The sequence below is a fragment of the Maylandia zebra genome, linkage group LG7, assembly GCF_041146795.1.
Source record: "Maylandia zebra isolate NMK-2024a linkage group LG7, Mzebra_GT3a, whole genome shotgun sequence".
Lineage (NCBI taxonomy): Eukaryota > Metazoa > Chordata > Actinopteri > Cichliformes > Cichlidae > Maylandia > Maylandia zebra.
In genome coordinates, this window is record NC_135173.1 from 50,754,833 (window position 1) to 50,780,733 (window position 25,901).

Genomic DNA, 25,901 nt, shown 5'->3' on the forward strand with positions numbered 1-25,901 from the left:
GTGATTTAACTTGGTTGACGGTACCTGAAGAATAGAATGAATAGAATGATTACGTAAAACAAGAAAAGATAGAGAATAAGTAAGTAATTTTATTATAATATGATATAACAAAACATGTAAAATGTACATAAACAAAAACAATGCTTTATTTTATAATATTTATTATTTACAGTGAGCTCTTGCCATAATTTTAGTATTGAAAACCCTACAGCAAATAATCATTTGATCTCATGATTATATGTAATGGAAAAAGAGAGATTTAAAAAATCTGATTTAGGGAAATCATCCCCTTTGTCCTGTGTGGTCCTGTTTGATATATTTGACTAATATCCATTCATAAATAAGATCATTTGAGGGGACACATGAATAAATTGTTCTTGGCAATATGTATCCATTGAACTTAAAAAATGACTCAGTAAGAAAGCAGACAGCTTAAAGGCAAGTATGACTGGCTTTTAAACACACAAGATACCTTTTTTTCTTTTCTTTTCACACTTTCTTGTGATTTGTTTGTTGGTGGTGATTAAGACAGGCAGAATGTCCTGACTCACTCTTCACCTTTGTCACACCTTTCATGACATTTCGGAGAAAGGTCTGTCTGGAGGCCCAATAGGAGGGTTATGTTATGCTGCCCCTGGTCGCCTGCCAGCAGAGCACACCAACAAAAACCCTCCTTCATTTAAGCCTTAATAGTGCTTAGGCTTAATAGTGTGTCTACACTGTAACAGAAAAAAGGTTTCCCCCCACTGCCCACCCAAACCCCTTCAATCCATACAAAACAGTACATCAATAACAACAGATATGGCATTGATTATGTTATGCAGAGAAGAGAGCTGGGATGGGGTGGTTTGCAAAACCACTTGCAGATGTTCAGTAAATGTAGACAGACTACATGAAATTTTCCAATTTTGTGTATTAAAGAGTATCAGCTCAGCCATCAGCTGATGTATTCTGGCACTGAGATTTGCCAAGGTTTGCTTAGGATGACTTTTTGTCATGACCAAACTAACGCTGTGATTGATTAGTCAATTCAAACAGATTTTCTTTTATACTAGGCTTATCATTTAAACATGCAGTTGGAATGGATCTTTTAGTATATATTTTGATCATTAGGAATAATTCCACTAATTATTTTAAACAACTGATTATTATTTTGAGACAGATCACAAAAACTGCAATGGAACAGGAGCCTACTTGAAGCACCTTTGTGGATTTTCTTGTCCACATTTTGGAGGAATATGTGAAATATGGTGTTTGTTAAAAGACAGGAATAATGCTCAACATTTCACAGAGAAACTGGTGTTTCACCCTACTTGTAGTTTTTTTATGGCAGTAAATTATTTATTTATACTGATTGTAATTCTGGTGCAGTACTACCCTGTAAGAAGTCTGCCATCCAGTGGATGCACAGTAAACGGGACTTAATTCCAGTACTTCCATTAGTTTACACCATAGCCAGGAGGTGGCAGTATATTATGTCCTTGTGTAGTAATGAAATGCAATAAGATATTTGTTTGTGAGGATTTTATGCATAACAACTGAATAAAATAAACAAACAGACAAAATGGAAGTGGGAAAAAGAGCAAAAATATGTTTACAATCACATCTTATCATAGCTTTCTTAAATAGTTAAACTCAATAAAGATGTGAGAGTGAAAGGAAAATGAAATGGTTTAATATTAAACTATCAACCCTTATAACACAACATTAACATCATTGCATTCTTCATTTAGAGAGAACATTTACATAGCTTTTTGCCTTTCAGTAAGTCAGCAGAGCAACAAGTTTGCCCTGAAAGTTTCAGAGTGCTTGACACATCTAAAATCATTCCCCATCTGCTCCTTTTAGCCAAAGTGCCACGAAACACCCTTACAACTGAAGTCACATAAACTAAAAATATATCAAAAGAATATTATTGTGGATAATACAAGTATATGTGCCATATAATGTTCATAATACCCACGTCATCATGCTCATATGCTTGATCATCATCTTAACACATATTTCTGAAAGAATGTAGTATACAGCTTCACTGATCATAGCAAGTGCATTAAATGCATTTTGTCAGAATAGTAAATAATATCGTTACTATCACTCACATGGCTTTCCAAGTTTAGTGAACTTGTGGACCTCACTGTCATTTTCTGTTCACTCAGGTAAGGGATTTAAAAGCACACTGAGAGCACTAGAGAATAAATCTAAACTTGCTTAAGAATATAGAGAAATTACAGTTATTAATCTTTTCTGCCCCAGCCTTACCCCTGAATTACAATCCAAGCATAACCATCCATTGCTAGCATCTCTGATACCCTATTTTATTATTGGACCTTGGAGACCCACAATAGATTTTCCTTATTGCTGTTGGCCACTTAAGTATAAATTACAACCACTTCCAAACACACTTGTTACTTGTTGCTTCAAAATAGCTCACAAGGAAATAGTGAACATTGTATTCTATTCTATGAGTCTGAAAGGTTTACTTACTAGATACCTTAGAAAGTAAGCTTTTAACATACAAAGTATGAAAAGAACAAATAAAGTAAAATGTCTAAAGCGTTTATATAAGCAATAAGAATGTAACACTTCCAGCTTCCAGGTATGATCAAATTAGCTAGATAAAAAAAACAAGCTGTGTGACAATTTTATACTAACCCCTGTGGGTATGTGGCAGCTTTAAATTAATGAAAAGCAAACGATGCCAATTTTTAAAGAAAATCACCATAAGTTATAGAGAGAGCTCCATCTCCTTTCTGACAAAGGGACTGTTCTTTTTTTTTATTCATTCTGTACATTTGCATCTAATACTTCCATTAAAATGTCTAAAAATGCAGGACCTTTCATATTATTTAATATCCTAATTGGTGGTTTTACTTAAAAGATCTGGATACCTCTACCTCTGATATTTTATCCAGCACTTTGTTGTTGGCGCTGATTTGGACTTCTTTGCCAGAAGGTGACCAGATATGGAGGACATTTAAGAACCGTGTCCCCCAGAGCATCTTCCTGGGTAGAAACCTGGATGCAGAGCGATGTCCCAGCGTTCTGTGTGCTGAAATGCTGTGTGACGTCGTAACGAAGGCCGCAGCTCTCTGCGATTGTTGTAGGGCTGTTATGTGCGTGTAGTGTAGTGGCAGCTGGAGCAGTGGCTTTGACCTCCAGTTGCTCATGTCCCACAGCAGATATATCCACAGGCAATACCGCGTAGGCATGCAAAAAGCTCTCACCAATGTTGCACTTGAGGTCAGTAGGCCAACAGTATTCCCCGAGGTCTCCTAGGAAAGTAAACTAGTTTGTGAAGGCCTATACACATGCGCAATATAAAACAGGTCAGTCAGGTGGAGATAGATGCAGCAGAACCCCTTTAATTAGCGATGATGTCTCTCAGGAATTATTTTCAGAACACAGCCTGAGATTTGATTTTGCAACAAACACCCCGCACGCCTCCAACCCAGAGTTGATGGTGTCATGTTGTGTCTCCTTACCTTCAGTTGAGTCTGACAGCCGAATATTATGATTGTCCTGAAGCTGCAATTTTTTGATGTATGTCATCCCAGTACACTCCATTAAACAGTCACTTGGTTGTATCACCCTCCTGGGAAGCGGGTTGATCAGTGTTTCTTTTTCTGAACATTCAATTGCGCCGACAGCCAGCAGAAGTGGCCACAGTATGCCAAAAGACAACCATATGCCGATATGTCCTGGCATTCTGTCCAGCATTAATCAAAAACCGAGGCAGCTGCCAATGTTGAGCTAGACCTGAAACTTCACAGACTTTAAACTTAGAACTATATGTAAGGATTTCACTGCAGCCAGGAAAGGATTACATGTACAGCAGCTAAAAAAACATTAGAGGCTCCTCAGAAGTACGCAACATGTTGCTCTCCCTCACACCAACACCTAGTTTTATACAGTACTGTGCCAACTTTTCCTCATCATCTACTTTTTCCCTCCCACTTGAATTAACAGCAAGTCTGTGGCTGGCAGTAAGCCACGAGGGGCTGGTATAAGGAAAGTTTTATTTAAAAATGTCAGTTCAGAGAATAACATAAAGAATACTGTAACGTGGGTTGTATTCAGTGGTTGAGAGGACCACTCAGCCCACAACAACACTGGTACTGGGAATTCCACAGAGCTTGTCCTTTAATAAACACACTATTCACTAACCTTACAAGGCCCTGTTGAACGGCTGCTGTCTTATCATGAAGCAAGCAGTGTTCATACAACTCGTAACGTTACTTTGAGTTAAGGAGGTAAAGATATGAGGTCCATCTGAGTCCATGTGTTCATGTGCCAGCACGCTTCTCACACACTCTACAGGGGGCAGTGGCGCATACTTGTGACATCACTAAACATTAACTTGGGTGGTCTTAAAGAGACACCACACAATTGTGACTGTTACAATGCATTGTTGTGATATGTTATACTTGTATTTCTTGTGTTTTATTGTGAAGCATTTTGTTTAATTTGTGAATTATACTTACACAATAGCAACTGAGAAGTATTAAAAAAATTAGCTGATTTCAATCATTTATAATCTTTTATTGGAATAAGCAAGAATTTATTGAATGGTACAAGTGATTAAGATGGGAAAACAATGTCTTGAGCACAGTAAAAAAAAAAAAGGTTTATCTAAATATGTTAAATTGCTTTATTGTATAGCACTGTAAGCAGTATTACACTTGTGAAACATTACTTAAAACATGGTGGTAATTTTGTAAAATAAGCCGTATACAACAAAATAAAATTACAACCAAGAGCTGTCACCAGTCTTAATTAAAAAAGCATACATTTGAAAACAAACAAACAAAAAAACAAGAATTCTTCCGTGTAAATGTATATAAAAGCAGTCAGATAATGTAATGTAAATTACGCCACAAAAACATAAAACTGAAGCAGCCAATCTCAAAAATAAGAATCTGAATTTTGAACTGTTGCAACTGGCAGAATTTATATACATATGACAAATCAGAATGAAAATTAAATGTGAACAGAAGATTGTTTGTTCTCCTCTGTTAAAGCATGTCAGTCATATCACCAGTAAATAGTTTAATTATGAACTTTTAAAGTTGCAGTTTTTGGGTTTGTGGGCCAAAATTGTTTTTCTTTTTCCTCAGTTGAAACATGAAAATATAGAGTATAACCAATGGAAAGTCATGCCCATGTCCCAGAGAAATTAATAGATTGCTAAATTTATCTTGTGAGCATGAAACATAATCTGTGAAGATGACATATCAGAGACGATCTGCTTTAAGAGTAGAGCCTGATCCTCTTGTGAGAGGGTCTGGCTCAAGTCTTACATTTCTTCAGGGAACATTTCTTCTCAGTAATAGTTAACAGCTATTAATAGTAGCCTGTCCACATGAGATTTATTTAAAGACAGACTGTGAGGATTTACCATACATGTGTTGGCTGGAGCTTTCTTTGGTTCAACGTTTACAGACAAAGACATAAAGATTGTGTAATTACTGTTAAATCAGTTGAACAATAATTGTCCAGCTTTCCAAAACTCCTGTTTTAATGGAAAGCCCAGACTTGCTTTGGTTTCTGGAGCCAGTGCTGAATGCACTTTCTATTTTAAAAGGGAAAGACAACCTACAAAAGCAGCGTTTGTATGAGAACAGAATTGTGGATATGATTTTTTGTTCTTTTTATGTGTGTATAAAAGCCAAACGGTTCATACCACACACTCAAGACAGCCTACTCCTTGCCAGGATCCTCAGAGTTGCCCAGCCCACAGCCACAGCTGCGGGTCAGCTGCATGGAGGAAATGACAATGGTGCTGGATTCATCCATATAGACAATGGGCACCACTTCATGGGAGATGGGCTGACAGCATGGCACCTGGTCCTGGGAAAAGATAAAGAGAGCAGGAATCAGACACGGTGCATATTTTCATGATTATAGAGCTGACGCTTAAGCATTTTAAAAATTGTATTGTTGTCATATTTCAGTGGAAAAAAAAACCCCCATAAACATTTAGAGTGTGCAGGACTTGCTCTGCTCCACACCAAATAAAGCAAGGTGTCAAGAAATGATTTACATTTTTATTTTGTTTAAATAGAAATGATTTAAACAAAATAACAAACACTTCAGCTTCTAGTTTTGATTTTTATTTACTGTTCTGTTTCCACAATACTCTCCTGCTGTCACGCTTTTTCTGGTCGATGAACTTTGTGGAATGCCTTGGCTTGTTTTTGGTCAAGTTCATTTATGTTGGCAGGAAGAAGAAGTACACATGCTTATCTACATGCAGCTGTTTCGCCTCCAGAGCACACCAAGGTAAGATACGTGCTGTTCTTAGGCAGCATAGTAGAAAATAACAAAGTACATCATAAATCTAAGCATCGTGCTGTTCCCACACACCTCTGAGAATTTCCTATGCCAGGTTTTGTTTTTTGGGGGACTAAAGCACAACATATAAATATCTATGGATGTAAATGTGAGTCAAAAACATATAAATCAGTGAATTATTCTCTTGTAATAATGTCTTTGTTAACTAACTGTGTGTTGGCATCCTGGATATTTACTTGGGATGGTGGGCATTGCACAGTGGTCATGGCAGAGTTGCAGGTTGCGCATTGAACATAGGTAAGACTCAAGGGCTGGATCACCCAGCTGTCCCAGCCCAGATCTGGGAAATTAAACACTTGATTACTGTACTGAAAAATGCTGCATACCAGTATTATTGTTACACATAAATAACAATGTATTGTTACACACCTTTCATAAAGATCTCTGAGGCAATGGAGCAACAGTTCAGGCTCGCTCTGTTTTGATTATCAGCTGATGCAGAGTAGCCTGGGACTGCTGGGGCTGGAAGGAGATACAGAGGCACTGTAAGACTTTAGAGTTGACTGCCACTAAGCGCTAGGTTGAGGGTGGTACATTTTTCTGTGTATCTTTTGATTTCACATACTTGCAGTATGCTTGGCTGTGTGAGAAATGATGCTGAAGGTTCGGTTCCACTGCTCTCTGACACTGTCCAGTGCACCGGCAGGTAGCTGCGGCTCAGTCTGCAAGTTCAGAACCCCAAGGAGGTTCTTTTTGATGGACTGCCATGACTCACCTTGGCACCTGAACATCACGTACAATGTTGTGTTGGAAAAAAATAAAAGAAAGTAATCTTTGTTGTTTTTACAGCATTAAAAGAAAAAGTAGTTGGTTTCTAGATACCCTCAAATACCCTCGTGGACTAGTGGTTTGCAGATGTTTGGCTGAAGTGAGACAAGTGTGACTGATTTCATTACTGCAGCTTGAACAGAACAGTCTGTTATGTCTCTGTGCAGCTCTCCCTGAAAACCATTTGGGCAACATGACCCTGAATCACACACTGAATTTACTATTTAACCCATGTGACCTCACCGCACGTGCATCAGCACACAGCTCACTCTGATTTCTGAACAATAGAGAAAGATTTCCTTGAAACATTCCCAAAACATAATTAAAACATCATACAAATAGATGGCTGTACTAACAAAAACTACATAGGCACGCAAAATTGTGGTGTGGTTATTGCAGAGGGTCTGATTTGGTATTGATACTGACCTGTGACCTAAGACAGCAGCTTCAGGTTCTTTCCTGGATGGATCCAAGACAAATGCCATCATCATGGAAGAGCCCAAAAGCATTGTCATGACAATGAATGCAAAGGCCATCGTGGATGAACACGTAAGACTGGCTGCAGACAAAGGCTGCGGTTGGTTTCGAACGTCTGGTCGGAGGAGGAGATAGGAGCGACAAAACTGGGATGCTGCGCTGGGTATTGTTTGTCAGGGTCTGGGAACCACGGTTTTTATCTGCTTGTACCCCAACGTGGCCTTGAGATAGTTAACACTGTAGACTTTTCCCCTGTTCTGTGTGAAAGAATAAATGAACGAAGATTAATGGGTGGAGAAAGAGAGGTCACAAATGCAGGCAAAAAAAAACTTAGGAACAAGAGGTACACATATGTTGTAAAAAACATGTACTCATGTTATAGTATGCCTGCCTGGGCACAACACTTTGACAAAAAGTTTGAATTTATATTTAAAGTTGTTGTTTCTATTATTATTACTTATGTATTTTTGCTATTTCCATAGGTGAAGGAAAATTATGAACACGTCTCGATGTAATGCAGTCCATTAAACATCCTGACTAAATGACCTTATCAGTGAAATACCTAATGTAACAAGAGGCACTCTGAGACTGTCCTTCACCAAGGCAGCTCACTCTGAGGGCAGTATTGCATTTATATAATTACTTAGTTTTCTTTGTTTGTTAAAACATACTTTAAGCAGTTTGTAGTGCACTGAAACTCCTGTAAGGGTTGCGTGACAGATGTTTCATTTGATTATACAAACATTATATCACAATAGGTAATGAATAATAGGCACTGATTTTTTAAAAACTGGAAAAGAATAACTTGAGCTTATTATATAAAAACTACTATATTTCTAACTAACTAGGCAGTTATTTATCTTTCTCTGTACAATACTTTCATTAAAGTCTTAATGCACTTTGCAGTCAACTTGAAAGAAAGTAAGTAAAATTAAAAAAGGAAAATTTGAGATCAGGCATCATGATATTTAGATGCAAACTATAATGTGATGTCATATCCTGAATGTTGCAAAAAAAAACAAAGGCAGCAGAATTTTAAGCACAATTTTATGAAAGTTTTTTGACCTTGAAGAAGAGATCAGAGGTCCAAAGTGGCGTCATACTTGGAATATCCATATATCATTTCCTATATGTTGTCAGTACAAACAAATTGAAGTAGAAAACAGTTTTAAATAGCTCTATATTCCATTAATATAACTTTTAAAATGTGACATGATCTTTTAAATTTTAATACTTTCTACACAATATATTAGGTTATAAAGGTTTAGTAAATTTTTTACCTTGAAGATCGGGATGGCTGTAAGTCAGATTTTAATTAATAGTTAATCAGGCCCCAGTCTGCACCCCTATAATGTTTTATCACAATTCATTCAAAAGGCATTTTATATTGTAAGGTAAAGAACCTACAATAATAGTGAGAAACCCCCAACAATCAAATGATCCTCTTTGAGCAAGCACTTGGAAACAGTGGGTAGGAAAACCTCCCTTTTAACAGGAAGAAATCTCTGTAACAACCAGACTCATAGAGGGGTAACGGCAACAGTCGGGGTGAGGGAAGACAGACAGGACAAAAGTATGTGGAAGAGAGTCAGAGATAAATAGTGACTACTCATTAAATGCAGAATGGTGCGTAAGCACCAAGTTAGTGAAAAGGGTGAGTAAAGAAGAAACACTCAGTGCATGATGGGAAGCCCCCAGCAGGCTAGGCTATTGCAGCATCACTCAGGGAGGATTCAGGATCACCCCAACTCCAGCTCTACATTTATAAAAAAGGAAAGGTTTAAGCCTAATTATAAAAGTAGAGGTGTCTGTCTTCCGAATACAAACTGAGAACTAGTCCCAAAGCTTGAAAGCTAAAGGCTCTGCTTCCCATTCGGCTTTTAAATATCCTAGGAAACACAGGTAAGCCTGCAGTCTGAGTGAAGTGCTCCTTTAGGGTGACGTGTATGATCATTATTATTCAGATAAGATGGGGGCTGATGATTTAAGACCTTGTATGTGAGGAGAAGCATTTTAAATTGAATTCTGAATTTAACAGGGAACCGATGAAGAGAAGCCAATATGGGAGAAATATGCTCTCCATTTCCAGTACAATAATACAGTTACTGCATCATTTTGGATCAAATGATGGCTTTTCGGGGAGTTTTGAGGACAGCCTGAAAATAATATATTACAAAAGCAGATAATAAAAGTAATAAATGCATGAAGTCGTTTTTAAGCACCATTCAGGATGTTTCCAATTTTAGAGATATTGCACAAATGCAAGAAAGCGGTCCTACATGTTTGTTTAATATGTTCACTGAACGACATCCTGGTCAAAAATTACTCCATGATTATTCACAGTGTGATTGGAGGCCAAGATAATGACATCCAGAGTAAGTCTCTGGTTGGATGTCATTTTTCTAAGAATTTCAGGGGTGGGTACAATAACCTTTCATTTGAATTTAGAAACTAAAAATAGACGTCATCCCAATCTTTATGTCTTTAAGACATTCCTGCAGTTTAACTGTTGTGTGTGTTTATCTGGAACTCCATAACTAACATTTGTGTGTGAAGAAGATGCCTCATTTACATAAACAAACGGGAGTCTATTTGATAGATATGCTTCAAACCACTACTCTGCAGTAACTTTAATTCCCAAGGCATGCTCTTATGTCTGTAATAAAATAGTTTGGTCATCAGTATCAACTGCTGCACTGAAGTCTAGTAGGACAGTACCAGAAATAAGTAATGCCCGAGGCCATAAGATCACTTGTAACCTTTCCTGACACTGTTTCTGTACTGTGATGAGGTTCAAAACCTGACTAAAACTCTTTGAATAAACCATTTATATCATATATGTGGGGGTTTTTTTGCACTACACATTTGGGTTTGAACAGTGAAAGACGGCAACGGATGACCCATTGACAGACCCCAGTTTATAATCATGGGAAAAATACAGTTGGTTTCAACAAACTGCAACAAACTAGCATTTATTTCTGCATATGGGTGATTATCAGTTTGTATCACACCTCACATTTTTGGGCATCACATGAAAGGTGGAAATCTCCCCAGATAAACAAAAAAACTATATTATTTCTCTGCAGCTGTTTTTCAAGGACAGGATCCTGAGGGAAGAAATGTAATACAAAGCAACAATGATTGCTGCAGGTGATGTTAATATCTGAAAAAAAAAAAAAACTTTCACAGTTCTGTGGGTCATGCGAGGCCACAGACTTGTATGGAATGGCAGCTACAAGTTCTGCGTCCTTAGCTGACCTCCGTCTCTTTAGATTCCTCAACTAACAACTAAATTTGCAGCAGCCAAACTTTCTCATGAGGCCAAATTGGTTCTCTTATCTGCAGCCTGCGGATACCAAACAAGAATTCTTCCACGCTGCCAAAGGAATTCATGCTGCAAGCTGTTGCTTGCAATACTTTCCTTTGGAGGTGATATAACAAGTCTGTCTTTCACCTTAGATAAAGACCTGCACAAAGTTAAATGGCTGTCTGTTCAATATATTTACATGTATGTATGCATGTAAATATCTATGTATTATATGGAAAAGAAATATGTGTTTTTACCTCAGTTCACAGTTTTGTAAAATATTATACATTCACTCAGGGTTGTACTACCAGAAAGATACCCCTTCTCTATTCTTCAGTATCTTGTACTATTTTTTTCTTAAATTTAATTTCAAAATAGAAAGTCATATTGTGATCAAAATAATGTGATAAGCTTACAGAATATAGTATTTTAATTTGTTGGGGCAAATTGACACAATGTTACCAAAGGTCTGTGAACATAATTTATTTAAACACTTATTTTTTGAAAAGGTTTAATTATGAACATATTGTAGGTCTACTTTGCTTATGTAAAAGTACAAATACTTCTGTCAGAATGTAACTGCTTCATATTATTACAATAATATTTTATAGCCTTTTAAACCCACATAATTCACATATGGAAAATAGTCTTGCGTAAGATGCTGTATGGGTCTCAACAACACTGCAAAGATCTTAACCTCAGGTCTTAAATTTTCCATGAATCAGCCTCTCAGGGCTGGAATGCTTTAATTTGTATATTGTTACCACATGCAAAAACACACACACACACACACACAAACACACACGCATGCACACACACAAAACATAGTTATGTAATGCTATTCTATATAAATCTGTTAATGTCATCCAACCCTTTGGAAACCCCAAACCAGTAATTAAATATAAACATGTGCAAACAAGTACTTTCTGTGCAGATGAAGTCTGATGTAGTGCTTTTTTTTTTTTTTTTAAAGAAAATCTGTAATATGAACAACTTCAGACTGAAAATACACGAGAAGCATTTTTGTATGCTAGTTTTTACATTCAGCTTACTTGAATGATTTTAATCCAGTGGTATCTGGCATGGAGATCAGACTCATCAAATGGTCACAGGACACTTTTGAGACATCAAGAGGCGAATTAATGAGAAGGAAGCCAAAAGACAGAGAAAAGTGATTTTACACGACACGCGCAGTTTTTTGGGGTGTAGAAGACTGTATATAAAAGATGGACATAGCCATTTTTGGTTTTTGGGTGGTGAATAGTCATGGAGCTCCAGTCCTCCTGTGGGTCTCTGCCATTTCTCTCTCTCCCCCTTTGCTTTCTCTCTTTTGTGTGCTTGTTGCTCTGTGTGTGGGTGTTGTAACAGTTGCTGTTGTAACGCAGTGTATTGCCACATGGCGGCGCATCCAGTCTCGTGCCTGGTGTGTCACCCCCTTTTTGTTCTTCTTTGTAACATCTCTCAGTAATGGATTTTTCCGTGTGTTCGCGGACTAGTGTGCTCTGTAGTTGCCCTTGTTTTAGCCTTCAACCATTTAGTCAACCATTTCCCCAAAGTGTGAGTAATAAGTCCAGCGCACTGATGGTGGGCGTGTGTGTGTCACTGTGGGATTCTCCAGCTTTAGACAGCTTGCAGCTATGTATGAATGAGAGTCCTTGAGTAGCAGACGTCTCCCACCACTTCCTCGTCGTAGAAAGTCACAGCACCAACAGGTGCTGCTGGCTGGGATCACACAGAGACTTTATACACGGACAAACGTTTAGAAGCAGACATCACAGACGACTTTCTTGAGGACGCTTAAAACAAGCTGAGTTCAATGAACAATTTTCATTGGTGCTTAACAGGGCACGGGAGGTGTGGCAGCATTTAACACAGCAAGACGGGGAAACTTCAGTGGTAGCATTTTAATAAAGACAAATATTAGTACAGTAAACTGTATCGAAACGCAACAACATGTGAAGTGCATTGCAGGTGGCACTTAATAAAGGTGCAACAATGTTATGCAATCCAATAGTCTTGCTGCCAGTCATACTATGAAGCACCTGAGAGACATTAATAGTGTTACAAAACTAAAGATTAAAAAACGTTTTCTTTCAGGGTGAGAGGCCTGGAAACACTGAGGTGTGAGCAAAAACTTACTGAAGGAACAGAAAGAGAGCAAATTAGAGTACATGCTGTGCTGTACTTGTAACTTCATTCATGAATAAATCTGTATTTACTGCAGCTAAGCCTCCTTTCAAAACACTTGCTGCCCTTTATTAGAGCTGTCATCTGTTTATTCAGCGCAGATGCCAGCTGTAGTAAGGTTTAATCCTAATCCACTTGCATCTTGTTTTGTTTAAGCAATCGCAGGAGCCTGTCTGAGACACTTGCTGGTGTGTTGTTGTGATGACTGGGGTGCTGTAGCTGTGGAGAGAGGACGTGCGGTTTCCCATGCTGCTACACAAGGGAAACAAAATAGTCATAAAGTTATAACCTATACTTTTTTCCTTTTACTTTTTACAAGGTGTAAGAGAGGAGGTAATGAACGGAAGGGGACGTGGCCAGGTAAGTTATTAATGTTCAGTGTGGGCTTTTGTTTGGATTTTGCTGTATATTCTTCATTTTTATATTAATATTAAATGCCAAGGTTCTTATTCTGTTAATGGTTAACATCATGAATTCAGTCATTTTAAGGAATAATTTGTTTTTCCAAGTTATTTACATTTACGTTACTTGTGTTGTGAATGCTATTTTGGATTTATTGGGAACATTTCATAAATCAAGTGTCAGTTAAACTGTAAAAATAAGTATAGCATGTTATTTTGTATCTAGAGATCTATTATTGCACTATTCCCAGGTTGCAAAACACAAGCTCAGAAATTTCAGACTTCTGCGTGAAAGTATCTTTGTCTTTGTTTCTGACAGTGACAACAGCAAAGAGGTCATGGGCTGTGGCCTGAGAAAATCAGAAGTACAGCAGAAGAAATGTGACAGAGGTGCAGCTACTTTCCAATTTTTTTCTTCTTTAAAGAAATGCTTTTTTGAAATTGTAAAACTACAACTCAGTGTCTTCTCCCATTTTAGTGAGCCTCTCAGTCCCAGGTAAGTTTATTTACTTCATCAGCTGTACCTTTCATAGTGTATAGTTCAAACTATTCTCTGGAAAAATTCTCAGTAAGTTTAACTTTTGTAAATGTAACCCCACTTTTATGCATGCGGTAAAGCTGCCACTGGTAAGTGTTTCAACCTGGATCTGACTAAGAGTGTAAAAGTACTGGTAATGGAAGATGAGTGCTTTGTTGTTTCTCTCCAAATCTTCAGCAATCAGAGCGGCTCTGTTGATTCAGCGCTGGTATCGGCAGTATGTTGCCCGGCTGGAGATCAGACGCAGGTGCACGTGGAACATCTTCCAGTCTATTGAATATGCAGGACAGCAAGATCAGATCAAGGTGAGCTCACGCAATTAATGTAAGTCGGTGTCATATATGCATTATGAAAGTAATTTTTAGCCATCTTCCGGTGTTTTATAATGTTGGTCATGCAATTTTCTGGTAGAGACTGGAATACCTGCACAGCTAGTGGATGTATTGCCCGTTTTGGATAGCATCACTATGAAGCTGACATATTTGCTTTAACTATAAGACAGGTCATCACATCGCTTTCTACTATTGAATTTAATACAGACACTAATTGTCTGCCATGCTATTTTTATTTTCACTTTTCTTTTAGCCATAGGTCATAATTTTAATGTGTCCTATACTTTGATATATGAATAACAGACATCTGAAAACATGACATCAGTATCAGCTAACTATGATACCTGCACTGACAAGGGGTCCGGTGTCCACTCTGCTTAAGCACAGTTTTACCGGACTAGTTGTATGATTTCACAAACTGTCATTTTTATGGTTACTTTTTTCACTTCCTGCAGCTGTACAGTTTTTTTGGCTTCTTGATGGACCACTTCACCCCAGCCAGCAGTGAAAGTAAGACAGTGACTCTTATCACACACAGTTTCATTCGCGGTATTATAGGTTTCATTAGATTACAGGCAGTGAGCTAATCCGAGCTCACCCAGCCTGCTCCCTGCTGAGAAGCACGAAAGTAGCTTTTCCTCACTGCACTGATCCACGTCCGTTTCTTTTCTCCTCTGTCTCTAATGAAGGAAATTTAATTTCTCACATCTTTCGTGAGAACGAAATCTGCCGTGATGTAGAATGGGAAAGATATTTTTGCTACAAGAGCATAGATGTACCAGACAGCTACACGGGGCCCCACTTGACCTTCCCCATGACGTTCTGCGGAGTGTCAAAGCTTGTCGAGGCTTTTAAGCACAAGCAAGTAGGTACAGTGGAGGCAGATATAGTCTTTTTTTGCCTTATTCTTCCACACTCGGATTATTCATACATGATTTCTTTCCCCCAGTAGCAGCTCCATGCACGATATGTTCTGCAGATTCTTGGGGAGACTTGGAGACTTCTAAGAATTCTTCCAAACATCAGTCATCTTTCCTCCTGTCACACCAAGGAGATTACAATATGTGGTACACAACAGGCCTTTCCTAGATTTGATCCCCAAACTGTGCCTTTTTTATTTCCTACTATTTGAGCATGCACCCAGCTATGGAGGACTGAAACCGTCAAAATCAAAATCAAGAATAATACATACTAAGTATTATTTGTTATTATTGGTTTTACTTTTCAGTTCCATTTATTTTTCCATGTTATTTTATTTTTTATTTAATTAATTACTTACCTATTTGCTTTGTTGTTACCGGTATTGTCTTTTTTTGCACAATGAAACAAAAAATAAATGTGACGTGACTTTCTGCAACAAATTAAACAAATAAATATGCCCTGGGAAGAAATATAAGAAAATGTGTAACAAAATAAAATAAAATGGGAAAGTAAGACAAATTGTGAAATTATTTGATGGATAAATTATTATGGTGGCAAACACCTACAGATATATTGATTTATGTAACGCTTTATAAATAATTAAACCTCATATTTATAGTTTGTATTGTTTTTGTTGATATGATCATTACCACATGATTTATTTGATCATTTTTGTCAGTTTCAGTCTACTGTAGTCACAGCAGTCATATGATGAAATAAACAGGTTTTCTGTTTTCTTTTCCAGGAGACCTCCATGGGCAGCTAGAAGATCTGCTATTGATATTCTATAAAGTAGGCTAGGCTACACAATCCACACATTTCAAACAGGCTTGCCACTCCTAGATGTTCAATTTGATCAAACTTTCCTCTTAAAACTGTCCAGAATGGTTTGCCATCTACTGAGAAACCGTATGTGTTCAATGGGGACTTTGTGGATCGTGGCAAAAACTCCTTGGAGATTCTGCTCATCCTGTTTGGGTTCCTGCTAGTCTACCCCAATGATGTTCATTTAAACAGAGGGAACCATGAGGACCACATTGTTAACCTAAGGTAAGCCAGTCTTCAGAACTCTTCCTTCTCTCAATCTCGCTCTCATTTTTTCTTTCTGTTGTTTTGTTTTACATCTTCAGTCAGAATGCAGTCATAGTCTAGCTTAAAGAAATCATTTTTATATCGATCCAACATGTGATGTGTTTACTAATTTTGTCATTCATTGTGTGTTTTCCCAGATATGGCTTTACTAAAGAAGTTTTGGGAAAATATAGGGTAAGGCTTAAACTTACTTTAATATTAGCATTCAGTTTGACACCCAAACAGTAAACAAATAAACAAATAATATTAAAAAAACCTAAATGCATAAAAATACATTAGAATGTACAATATTAAAAAGAAAGAATTTTCAAGTATTTTTTAAACATGCATTGAATTTTACTGTTTTTACATCTGTAAAAAAAGGTACTGTACTGCCAGAAAAAAATTACCTTAGGAGTGAATATTTGTCTATATCTATGTTTGTGTTAGCCCTGCAGAAGAGGATGGATTATGATAATAATGACCATGACTATATACAAGGTATGATAAAGATGACTTGATCTGCAGGTGCACGGCAAGAAGATCCTTAAGCTTCTCCAAAAGATCTTCAGCTGGCTACCTCTGGCTACTGTGATTGATCACAAGGTGCTGATTGCGCATGGAGGGATCTCTGACACAACAGACCTGAACGTAATAGCCAGAGTGGACAGACACAAAGTAAGAACGACCTTTCACTTTCAGTTCGTTGTGTTTTAATTTGAATTTTGTTCTAAGAAAACAGAAATGTCTGCATACTTCATCTGTGTTTTGTTTTTTCAACATGCACAGTATGCGTCAACCCTCAGACCTCCAAAGATGACTAAGCTAGCCGTGAACGGCAGCAACAGCCAGACAACGAACAGAAGGAACGGAGACGCCGGCGTTCCAGTGGACTTTCGACGTCGGGTGCGATCGCTGACTCACCACAGCTCAACCCCACCTCAAGGCCTCCCACGACGTTCACTGCATAACCTCCACACCAGCCATCAGCACATGAACTGGTCCGTGGATGACGAGCTGAAGAAAAGACGTAGGTTGGCTGGGTTTGACCAGTCGTATGGAGAAAGGAAGAAGCCAGACTCTGACTCAGACCCAGAGTGTGAAGAAGGAACAGAGACCTACGAGCACGAGTGGGAACAAGTAAGTGGTAGTGAGGATCGTCAAACATAGACCAATTCTTCAGAGTGCTCATACAGTTCATTGATACCCTCTGTCCAGATGGTAGACCTGTTGTGGAGTGATCCTATGCCCCAAAATGGCTGCATTCCCAATGAAGTGAGAGGGGGAGGCTGCTACTGGGGCCCAGATGTCACGGAGGAGGTTCTCGGAAGACACAACCTGCAGCTCCTCATCCGCTCCCATGAATGCAAACAGGATGGCTATGAGTTCTGCCACAACCGCAGGGTGAGCACATAAAGCACAGGTTTCTGAGTGACAGAAGAAACCTTTATTTTTCCCATCATCTCTTCTCTTGTATCCAGGTACTAACAATTTTTTCGGCTTCAAATTACTACGAGGTGGGCAGCAATAGAGGAGCCTATATAAGAATGGGAGCTGATCTGGTCCCTCACTTTGTTCAGTATCAGGCCAGCAGGACTTGCAGAGAGCTCACACTGAGACAAAGGTAAAGGAGCACAGAGAAATAGTCAAGCATTATTTTAACATTAACAATTCAAAGAGTTTTTCATGAGATTTTCACAGAAAGACTGCAGCCAGCAAGCAGGTTTGAACCCTAAACCTCCTCGTTATGACGCGACAGGAGCAAGGACAGCACCACTGTCCACCCTCCACACTGCGGTGTCCAGGTTTATATGTCCAGTGTCTTCAGTCCAAGACAGGGGTTTTGGAGTCTGTCAGACTGTGGGAGTAGACACTCAGGCAGCTGAATGATGCCGAAGGCCACAACAACAAAGACCTAACTAGGGAGCCAGCTGGCAGAAAATAAGAGATGTGAGGGACCAGGGCTGTTTAGCAGTGACTGAACTTGACGTGTCCCTTAGCATACTGACAGCAAGGGGGGTGGAGGGGGTCAAAGAAAATAAATAAATAAATAAAATACAGATAACCCTCTGTGGGATCATGTCAACTATGAGTCTGGCTGACTCCTTTGAATTTGGGAGACAGAAGAATGAGAAAGCTCTAGCATACAAATGCCAGTCACAGAAGACAAAATACCACAAACTAGGTGACTGCAGGACAAAACAGCAAAATAACAACCTTGCATAATTACCCACAAGAAAGCAGTACCGATACTGAAACGGCAAAAGGACGCAAATTCCACCTACAGTACACACACGCGCGTGCACACATGCATGCACACGCACACATGCATGCACACGCACACATGCATGCATACGCACACATGCATGCACACGCACACATGCATGCACACGCACACATACACAGTTCGATGAAAGATCTTGCAGTGTCAGTGGTAACACAAATTCAAATCAATTTGAGACAGCGGTCACAAAATCTGAGGGCTCAAATCAGATAAATATAGAAAGACAACAATCCAACCTAGAAAGCGACTCAGTTTTATCAAGTTATCCTGTCAAATGTTACACATACTTCTAATCTGTCTCAAATTTAAGAGAATGCAGAGCCACCTCTATGGCAAAGATACTCAAGTTTCCAAAGATAGTATGAGGTAAAATTACATCTTGAAACTTTGTTGAAAATGGCTGACAGTCAGTGCCATGACTGACCACACTGCTTTGCCTTTGAAGCACTTTTGCCTAATTCTAGATTTATAGCATTCACAAGGTTCTCAGAAAAAGTCATCTTGACCTCAAGTTTAGATGTCAAGATCACCGAGACTCAAACTTGCCTGAGATTTTTAGTAGATAGACCTATGGTATGAATTTGGAGCTCCTGTATGGTCCTATTGCATTTAGAAACTTAGGGTCCCCGCCCCCTGCCCTCCCATCCAGCAGTGTGTTAACAATACCTTATCAGCCTTTTACAACTGAGGGGTTGGAAAAAAAAAAGGGTAAATAAATAAAGGGTAAAAAATGATTACTTATTTCTTACTGTATTGTCTAAAAATGTGGGAAGAGGATTACTACTCATGGTTATATATTTCTTAGATTGATTTTATATTCACTTTTTAATTTTGGTGAGACAAATCAAGTAATTGGAAGATGTCACCGACAGGTCTCCCCATTTTAAAATCATTCCTTCGTCAAAGTCATTATAAGTGGTTTGAGATTTGTGAATTTAAAAGCCATTCACATCACTTCTATTGGCACGGGGGTTGCCAACAGAAGTGCCCCCAGCAGAACCAAAGGATTCCTTCACTGCAGAAGTCTAGCTTTTCACTTTTGTCTTTAAGAATGAACCCATGGCTTTTATTTTCTAGATAAATCAATTATTCTACAAAATAGGCAGTACTTGCGACATTAGTGAACAACTTTCTCTTGCCGTTTTGAAATGATTAATGACCTCTATAAAGAGACTTGGGACATATAGAGAACTTGAGCTGCCAAGCAGGGCAGATATATTTCAAAACCCATCAACCTGATACTGAATACTCACTTAACCCAGCTGTCTCAGCCAATTTACAGACTATTCAACAATATTCCTCTTATTTCAGAAATTATTGAAAGGGGAAAAAACCCCAGCTAAATGGTCATCTGCAGAGGAATGGTTTATTTGAAGAGTTGCAGTCAGGATTTACACTTCATCATCTTGTGGCAACAGTGGACTCCTCTCTATGATTGCCCTGCTAGACCTCAGTGCAGCATTCACTGCCATAGACCACAATATTTTACTATACAGATAAGAACATGACACAGGTATTAAAGGTACTGTGCTGCAGTGGTTCGAAGCAAATCTATCAAACAGTTTGTTCATATAAATGAATCATATAAAAGGCGTTCCACAGGGTTCTGTGCTGGGACCAGTGCTTTCATACATTATAAAAGCTTCACTAGGGCAGTATCCTTAGAAGGCATAGCAAACATTTTCATAGACTACTTGCTTGTAGTTCCCAGGATATTTAAAAGTAAAATGGGATGCAAATCCTTCAGCTTTCAGGACCCTCTTCTGTGGAACCAGCTCTGAGTTTGGGAGACAGACTCCCTGTCTCTCAATACTTTTAAGATTAGGTTTAAAACTTAACATTTTGATAAAGTTTATAGTTTGAGCAAATCGGGTGACCCTGGACCCTCCCTTAGATTTGCTGCAATAGGCCTAGGCTGCTGGGGGCTTACCATGATTCACTGAGCATTTCTTCTAGACTCACCCCTTTTCATTCTCTCACTGCATTTTGCACTCCATCATCAGTTATTATTAAGCTCTTCCTTAATAGTGTGTCTTTTATCTCGTCTCCCTCCCCTCACCCACAACTGGTCGCGGCAGATATATTCAGATATAGTCACACTCACACACACACACACATATATACACGGCGTTTTTTTAAGAGCTTTGGACGCCCACATACTTCCGACTCCAGCTGTTTTCCAACTAAATCCAAGTTTTTAAGAAACGACGGCTGAGGTTTGATAATCCGTGAGTTATTAAGCGGTACGTTTTCTCCAAACATGAACGTAAAATGTGCAGTCTGAAAACACAAAACAGCTGCTATAAACACACAAGCCCCGTTAACCCAGCTGCTAAAACTCACACGACCCTGCAGTTTCCAGCTGATTCCACCTCTTCCTCGAAATGCTTACAGAGCTAAAACCCTGCACGGCTTTTAGTTTAACCTGTAAACAAAATAACAATTAACTCTAACATTTCAACAAAGTTTCAAGCTAAACCTGGCCTCAGATAAACCCTTCGGAGCGCTGCCACCGAGCAGGCTGACCTTATCCAACTAATTAACTTACTCCGACGGGTCGGACTGGGAAGCTAGCGTTCAGCTAGTAGCTGCTAGCGTCGGCTGTGTCTGCCTACCTCGGCTGAGATGTCATGGTGCGTCTCACAACAACCAAAGTTGGTTGTCATGCGTCTCTCACAGTCCTCGCCGAGGTCTTCTTCTCACTTGGTCACATTGTTTACCGGTGAAGGTGGGTTGTTAGTTTGAAAACTGTCAGGACGACGTTGTTTAATAGTTGTCTGCTGCCACTACGTGTTTGGGCTTTCCACTCTGTCTGCCTAGTGGATTGTTCTACTCTTCTTAGCCATCCGGGGACCAACCTCAGTTTTATACACTCAAATTTGTTAAAAAAGATTGCTAAAGCTGTCGATTTGCTTTTCTAAGTATATATAGAAAATAAATGTGTCGAAAGAGTCCAATAGGGGCAACATTATTAATCGTTTTTTCTCCTTTAGAGGGGTTTGCGCAAACTTTTCACAATTACCCCTGCCTGAGACACATGGTACAGCCACCTGTGTTTATATTTACGTTACGTGCTCCATCGTGATTTAACTTGGTTGACGGTAGCTGAAGAATAGAATGAATAGAATGATTACGTAAAACAAGAAAAGATAGAGAATAAGTAAGTAATTTTATTATAATATGATATAACAAAACATGTAAAATGTACATAAACAAAAACAATGCTTTATTTTATAATATTTATTATTTACAGTGAGCTCTTGCCATAATTTTAGTATTGAAAACCCTACAGCAAATAATCATTTGATCTCATGATTATATGTAATGGAAAAAGAGAGATTTAAAAAATCTGATTTAGGGAAATCATCCCCTTTGTCCTGTGTGGTCCTGTTTGATATATTTGACTAATATCCATTCATAAATAAGATCATTTGAGGGGACACGTGAATAAATCGTTCTTGGCAATATGTATCCATTGAACTTAAAAAATGACTCAGTAAGAAAGCAGACAGCTTAAAGGCAAGTATGACTGGCTTTTAAACACACAAGATACCTTTTTTTCTTTTCTTTTCACACTTTCTTGTGATTTGTTTGTTGGTGGTGATTAAGACAGGCAGAATGTCCTGACTCACTCTTCACCTTTGTCACACCTTTCATGACATTTCGGAGAAAGGTCTGTCTGGAGGCCCAATAGGAGGGTTATGTTATGCTGCCCCTGGTCGCCTGCCAGCAGAGCACACCAACAAAAACCCTCCTTCATTTAAGCCTTAATAGTGCTTAGGCTTAATAGTGTGTCTACACTGTAACAGAAAAAAGGTTTCCCCCCACTGCCCACCCAAACCCCTTCAATCCATACAAAACAGTACATCAATAACAACAGATATGGCATTGATTATGTTATGCAGAGAAGAGAGCTGGGATGGGGTGGTTTGCAAAACCACTTGCAGATGTTCAGTAAATGTAGACAGACTACATGAAATTTTCCAATTTTGTGTATTAAAGAGTATCAGCTCAGCCATCAGCTGATGTATTCTGGCACTGAGATTTGCCAAGGTTTGCTTAGGATGACTTTTTGTCATGACCAAACTAACGCTGTGATTGATTAGTCAATTCAAACAGATTTTCTTTTATACTAGGCTTATCATTTAAACATGCAGTTGGAATGGATCTTTTAGTATATATTTTGATCATTAGGAATAATTCCACTAATTATTTTAAACAACTGATTATTATTTTGAGACAGATCACAAAAACTGCAATGGAACAGGAGCCTACTTGAAGCACCTTTGTGGATTTTCTTGTCCACATTTTGGAGGAATATGTGAAATATGGTGTTTGTTAAAAGACAGGAATAATGCTCAACATTTCACAGAGAAACTGGTGTTTCACCCTACTTGTAGTTTTTTTATGGCAGTAAATTATTTATTTATACTGATTGTAATTCTGGTGCAGTACTACCCTGTAAGAAGTCTGCCATCCAGTGGATGCACAGTAAACGGGACTTAATTCCAGTACTTCCATTAGTTTACACCATACCCAGGAGGTGGCAGTATATTATGTCCTTGTGTAGTAATGAAATGCAATAAGATATTTGTTTGTGAGGATTTTATGCATAACAACTGAATAAAATAAACAAACAGACAAAATGGAAGTGGGAAAAAGAGCAAAAATATGTTTACAATCACATCTTATCATAGCTTTCTTAAATAGTTAAACTCAATAAAGATGTGAGAGTGAAAGGAAAATGAAATGGTTTAGTATTAAACTATCAACCCTTATAACACAACATTAACATCATTGCATTCTTCATTTAGAGAGAACATTTACATAGCTTTTTGCCTTTCAGTAAGTCAGCAGAGCAACAAGTTTGCCCTGAAAGTTTCAGAGTGCTTGACACATCTAAAATCATTCCCCATCTGCTCCTTTTAGCCAAAGTGCCACGAAACACCCTTACAACTGAAGTCACATAAACCAAAAATATATCAAAAGAATATTATTGTGGATAATACAAGTATATGTGCCATATAATGTTCATAATACCCACGTCATCATGCTCATATGCTTGATCATCATCTTAACACATATTTCTGAAAGAATGTAGTATACAGCTTCACTGATCATAGCAAGTGCATTAAATGCATTTTGTCAGAATAGTAAATAATATCGTTACTATCACTCACATGGCTTTCCAAGTTTAGTGAACTTGTGGACCTCACTCTCATTTTCTGTTCACTCAGGTAAGGGATTTAAAAGCACACTGAGAGCACTAGAGAATAAATCTAAACTTGCTTAAGAATATAGAGAAATTACAGTTATTAATCTTTTCTGCCCCAGCCTTACCCCTGAATTACAATCCAAGCATAACCATCCATTGCTAGCATCTCTGATACCCTATTTTATTATTGGACCTTGGAGACCCACAATAGATTTTCCTTATTGCTGTTGGCGACTTAAGTATAAATTACAACCACTTCCAAACACACTTGTTACTTGTTGCTTCAAAATAGCTCACAAGGAAATAGTGAACATTGTATTCTATTCTATGAGTCTGAAAGGTTTACTTACTAGATACCTTAGAAAGTAAGCTTTTAACATACAAAGTATGAAAAGAACAAATAAAGTAAAATGTCTAAAGCGTTTATATAAGCAATAAGAATGTAACACTTCCAGCTTCCAGGTATGATCAAATTAGCTAGATAAAAAAAAACAAGCTGTGTGACAATTTTATACTAACCCCTGTGGGTATGTGGCAGCTTTAAATTAATGAAAAGCAAACGATGCCAATTTTTAAAGAAAATCACCATAAGTTATAGAGAGAGCTCCATCTCCTTTCTGACAAAGGGACTGTTCTTTTTTTTTATTCATTCTGTACATTTGCATCTAATACTTCCATTAAAATGTCTAAAAATGCAGGACCTTTCATATTATTTAATATCCTAATTGGTGGTTTTACTTAAAAGATCTGGATACCTCTACCTCTGATATTTTATCCAGCACTTTGTTGTTGGCGCTGATTTGGACTTCTTTGCCAGAAGGTGACCAGATATGGAGGACATTTAAGAACCGTGTCCCCCAGAGCATCTTCCTGGGTAGAAACCTGGATGCAGAGCGATGTCCCAGCGTTCTGTGTGCTGAAATGCTGTGTGACGTCGTAACGAAGGCCGCAGCTCTCTGCGATTGTTGTAGGGCTGTTATGTGCGTGTAGTGTAGTGGCAGCTGGAGCAGTGGCTTTGACCTCCAGTTGCTCATGTCCCACAGCAGATATATCCACAGGCAATACTGCGTAGGCATGCAAAAAGCTCTCACCAATGTTGCACTTGAGGTCAGTAGGCCAACAGTATTCCCCGAGGTCTCCTAGGAAAGTAAACTAGTTTGTGAAGGCCTATACACATGCGCAATATAAAACAGGTCAGTCAGGTGGAGATAGATGCAGCAGAACCCCTTTAATTAGCGATGATGTCTCTCAGGAATTATTTTCAGAACACAGCCTGAGATTTGATTTTGCAACAAACACCCCGCACGCCTCCAACCCAGAGTTGATGGTGTCATGTTGTGTCTCCTTACCTTCAGTTGAGTCTGACAGCCGAATATTATGATTGTCCTGAAGCTGCAATTTTTTGATGTATGTCATCCCAGTACACTCCATTAAACAGTCACTTGGTTGTATCACCCTCCTGGGAAGCGGGTTGATCAGTGTTTCTTTTTCTGAACATTCAATTGCGCCGACAGCCAGCAGAAGTGGCCACAGTATGCCAAAAGACAACCATATGCCGATATGTCCTGGCATTCTGTCCAGCATTAATCAAAAACCGAGGCAGCTGCCAATGTTGAGCTAGACCTGAAACTTCACAGACTTTAAACTTAGAACTATATGTAAGGATTTCACTGCAGCCAGGAAAGGATTACATGTACAGCAGCTAAAAAAACATTAGAGGCTCCTCAGAAGTACGCAACATGTTGCTCTCCCTCACACCAACACCTAGTTTTATACAGTACTGTGCCAACTTTTCCTCATCATCTACTTTTTCCCTCCCACTTGAATTAACAGCAAGTCTGTGGCTGGCAGTAAGCCACGAGGGGCTGGTATAAGGAAAGTTTTATTTAAAAATGTCAGTTCAGAGAATAACATAAAGAATACTGTAACGTGGGTTGTATTCAGTGGTTGAGAGGACCACTCAGCCCACAACAACACTGGTACTGGGAATTCCACAGAGCTTGTCCTTTAATAAACACACTATTCACTAACCTTACAAGGCCCTGTTGA

General features: G+C 38.6%; 3 protein-coding genes and 1 long non-coding RNA gene across 6 annotated transcripts; 2 read left to right on the top strand and 2 right to left on the bottom strand.

Moving 5' to 3' along the window:
* Positions 1 to 69: 69 nt before the first annotated feature.
* On the bottom strand, positions 70 to 21,468 carry gsdf (gonadal somatic cell derived factor). The gene is made up of 7 exons (XM_076886609.1): positions 21,253 to 21,468; positions 7,546 to 7,853; positions 6,917 to 7,074; positions 6,721 to 6,813; positions 6,528 to 6,631; positions 3,483 to 5,847; positions 70 to 3,272 (listed from the first exon to the last, which is right to left on the bottom strand). Exons 2-6 carry the CDS (start codon positions 7,653 to 7,655, stop codon positions 5,698 to 5,700), a joined length of 615 nt encoding a protein of 204 aa, XP_076742724.1. The 5' UTR covers positions 7,656 to 7,853; positions 21,253 to 21,468; the 3' UTR covers positions 70 to 3,272; positions 3,483 to 5,697.
* LOC143419527 (serine/threonine-protein phosphatase with EF-hands 2-like) lies at positions 13,202 to 15,049 on the top strand. 3 transcript variants are annotated; one of them, XR_013099523.1, is made up of 5 exons: positions 13,202 to 13,450; positions 13,811 to 13,881; positions 13,970 to 14,118; positions 14,207 to 14,334; positions 14,817 to 15,049. XR_013099523.1 is itself a non-coding variant. In XM_076886610.1 (5 exons), exons 2-5 carry the CDS (start codon positions 13,830 to 13,832, stop codon positions 14,946 to 14,948), a joined length of 330 nt encoding a protein of 109 aa, XP_076742725.1. In that variant the 5' UTR covers positions 13,204 to 13,450; positions 13,811 to 13,829; the 3' UTR covers positions 14,949 to 15,049. The 3 variants fall into 3 exon arrangements, 1 of the variants encoding a protein (XP_076742725.1); XM_076886610.1 differs by having other exon boundaries at positions 13,204 to 13,450; positions 13,970 to 13,987; XR_013099522.1 differs by having other exon boundaries at positions 13,205 to 13,450; positions 13,970 to 13,987; positions 14,110 to 14,334.
* LOC143419526 (serine/threonine-protein phosphatase with EF-hands 2-like) lies at positions 15,084 to 17,996 on the top strand. Its single transcript, XM_076886608.1, has 9 exons — positions 15,084 to 15,226; positions 15,314 to 15,428; positions 16,028 to 16,074; positions 16,166 to 16,332; positions 16,512 to 16,548; positions 16,882 to 17,031; positions 17,143 to 17,493; positions 17,572 to 17,757; positions 17,835 to 17,996. The coding sequence occupies exons 1-9, from the start codon at positions 15,176 to 15,178 to the stop codon at positions 17,979 to 17,981; spliced, it is 1,251 nt and encodes a 416-aa protein (XP_076742723.1). The 5' UTR covers positions 15,084 to 15,175; the 3' UTR covers positions 17,982 to 17,996.
* A 319-nt stretch (positions 21,469 to 21,787) lies between the features above and the next one.
* LOC101464778 (uncharacterized) lies at positions 21,788 to 25,892 on the bottom strand. Its single transcript, XR_001167532.5, has 2 exons — positions 25,202 to 25,892; positions 21,788 to 24,991 (listed from the first exon to the last, which is right to left on the bottom strand). It is a non-coding gene; the product is annotated as an uncharacterized LOC101464778 (long non-coding RNA).
* Positions 25,893 to 25,901: the final 9 nt, after the last annotated feature.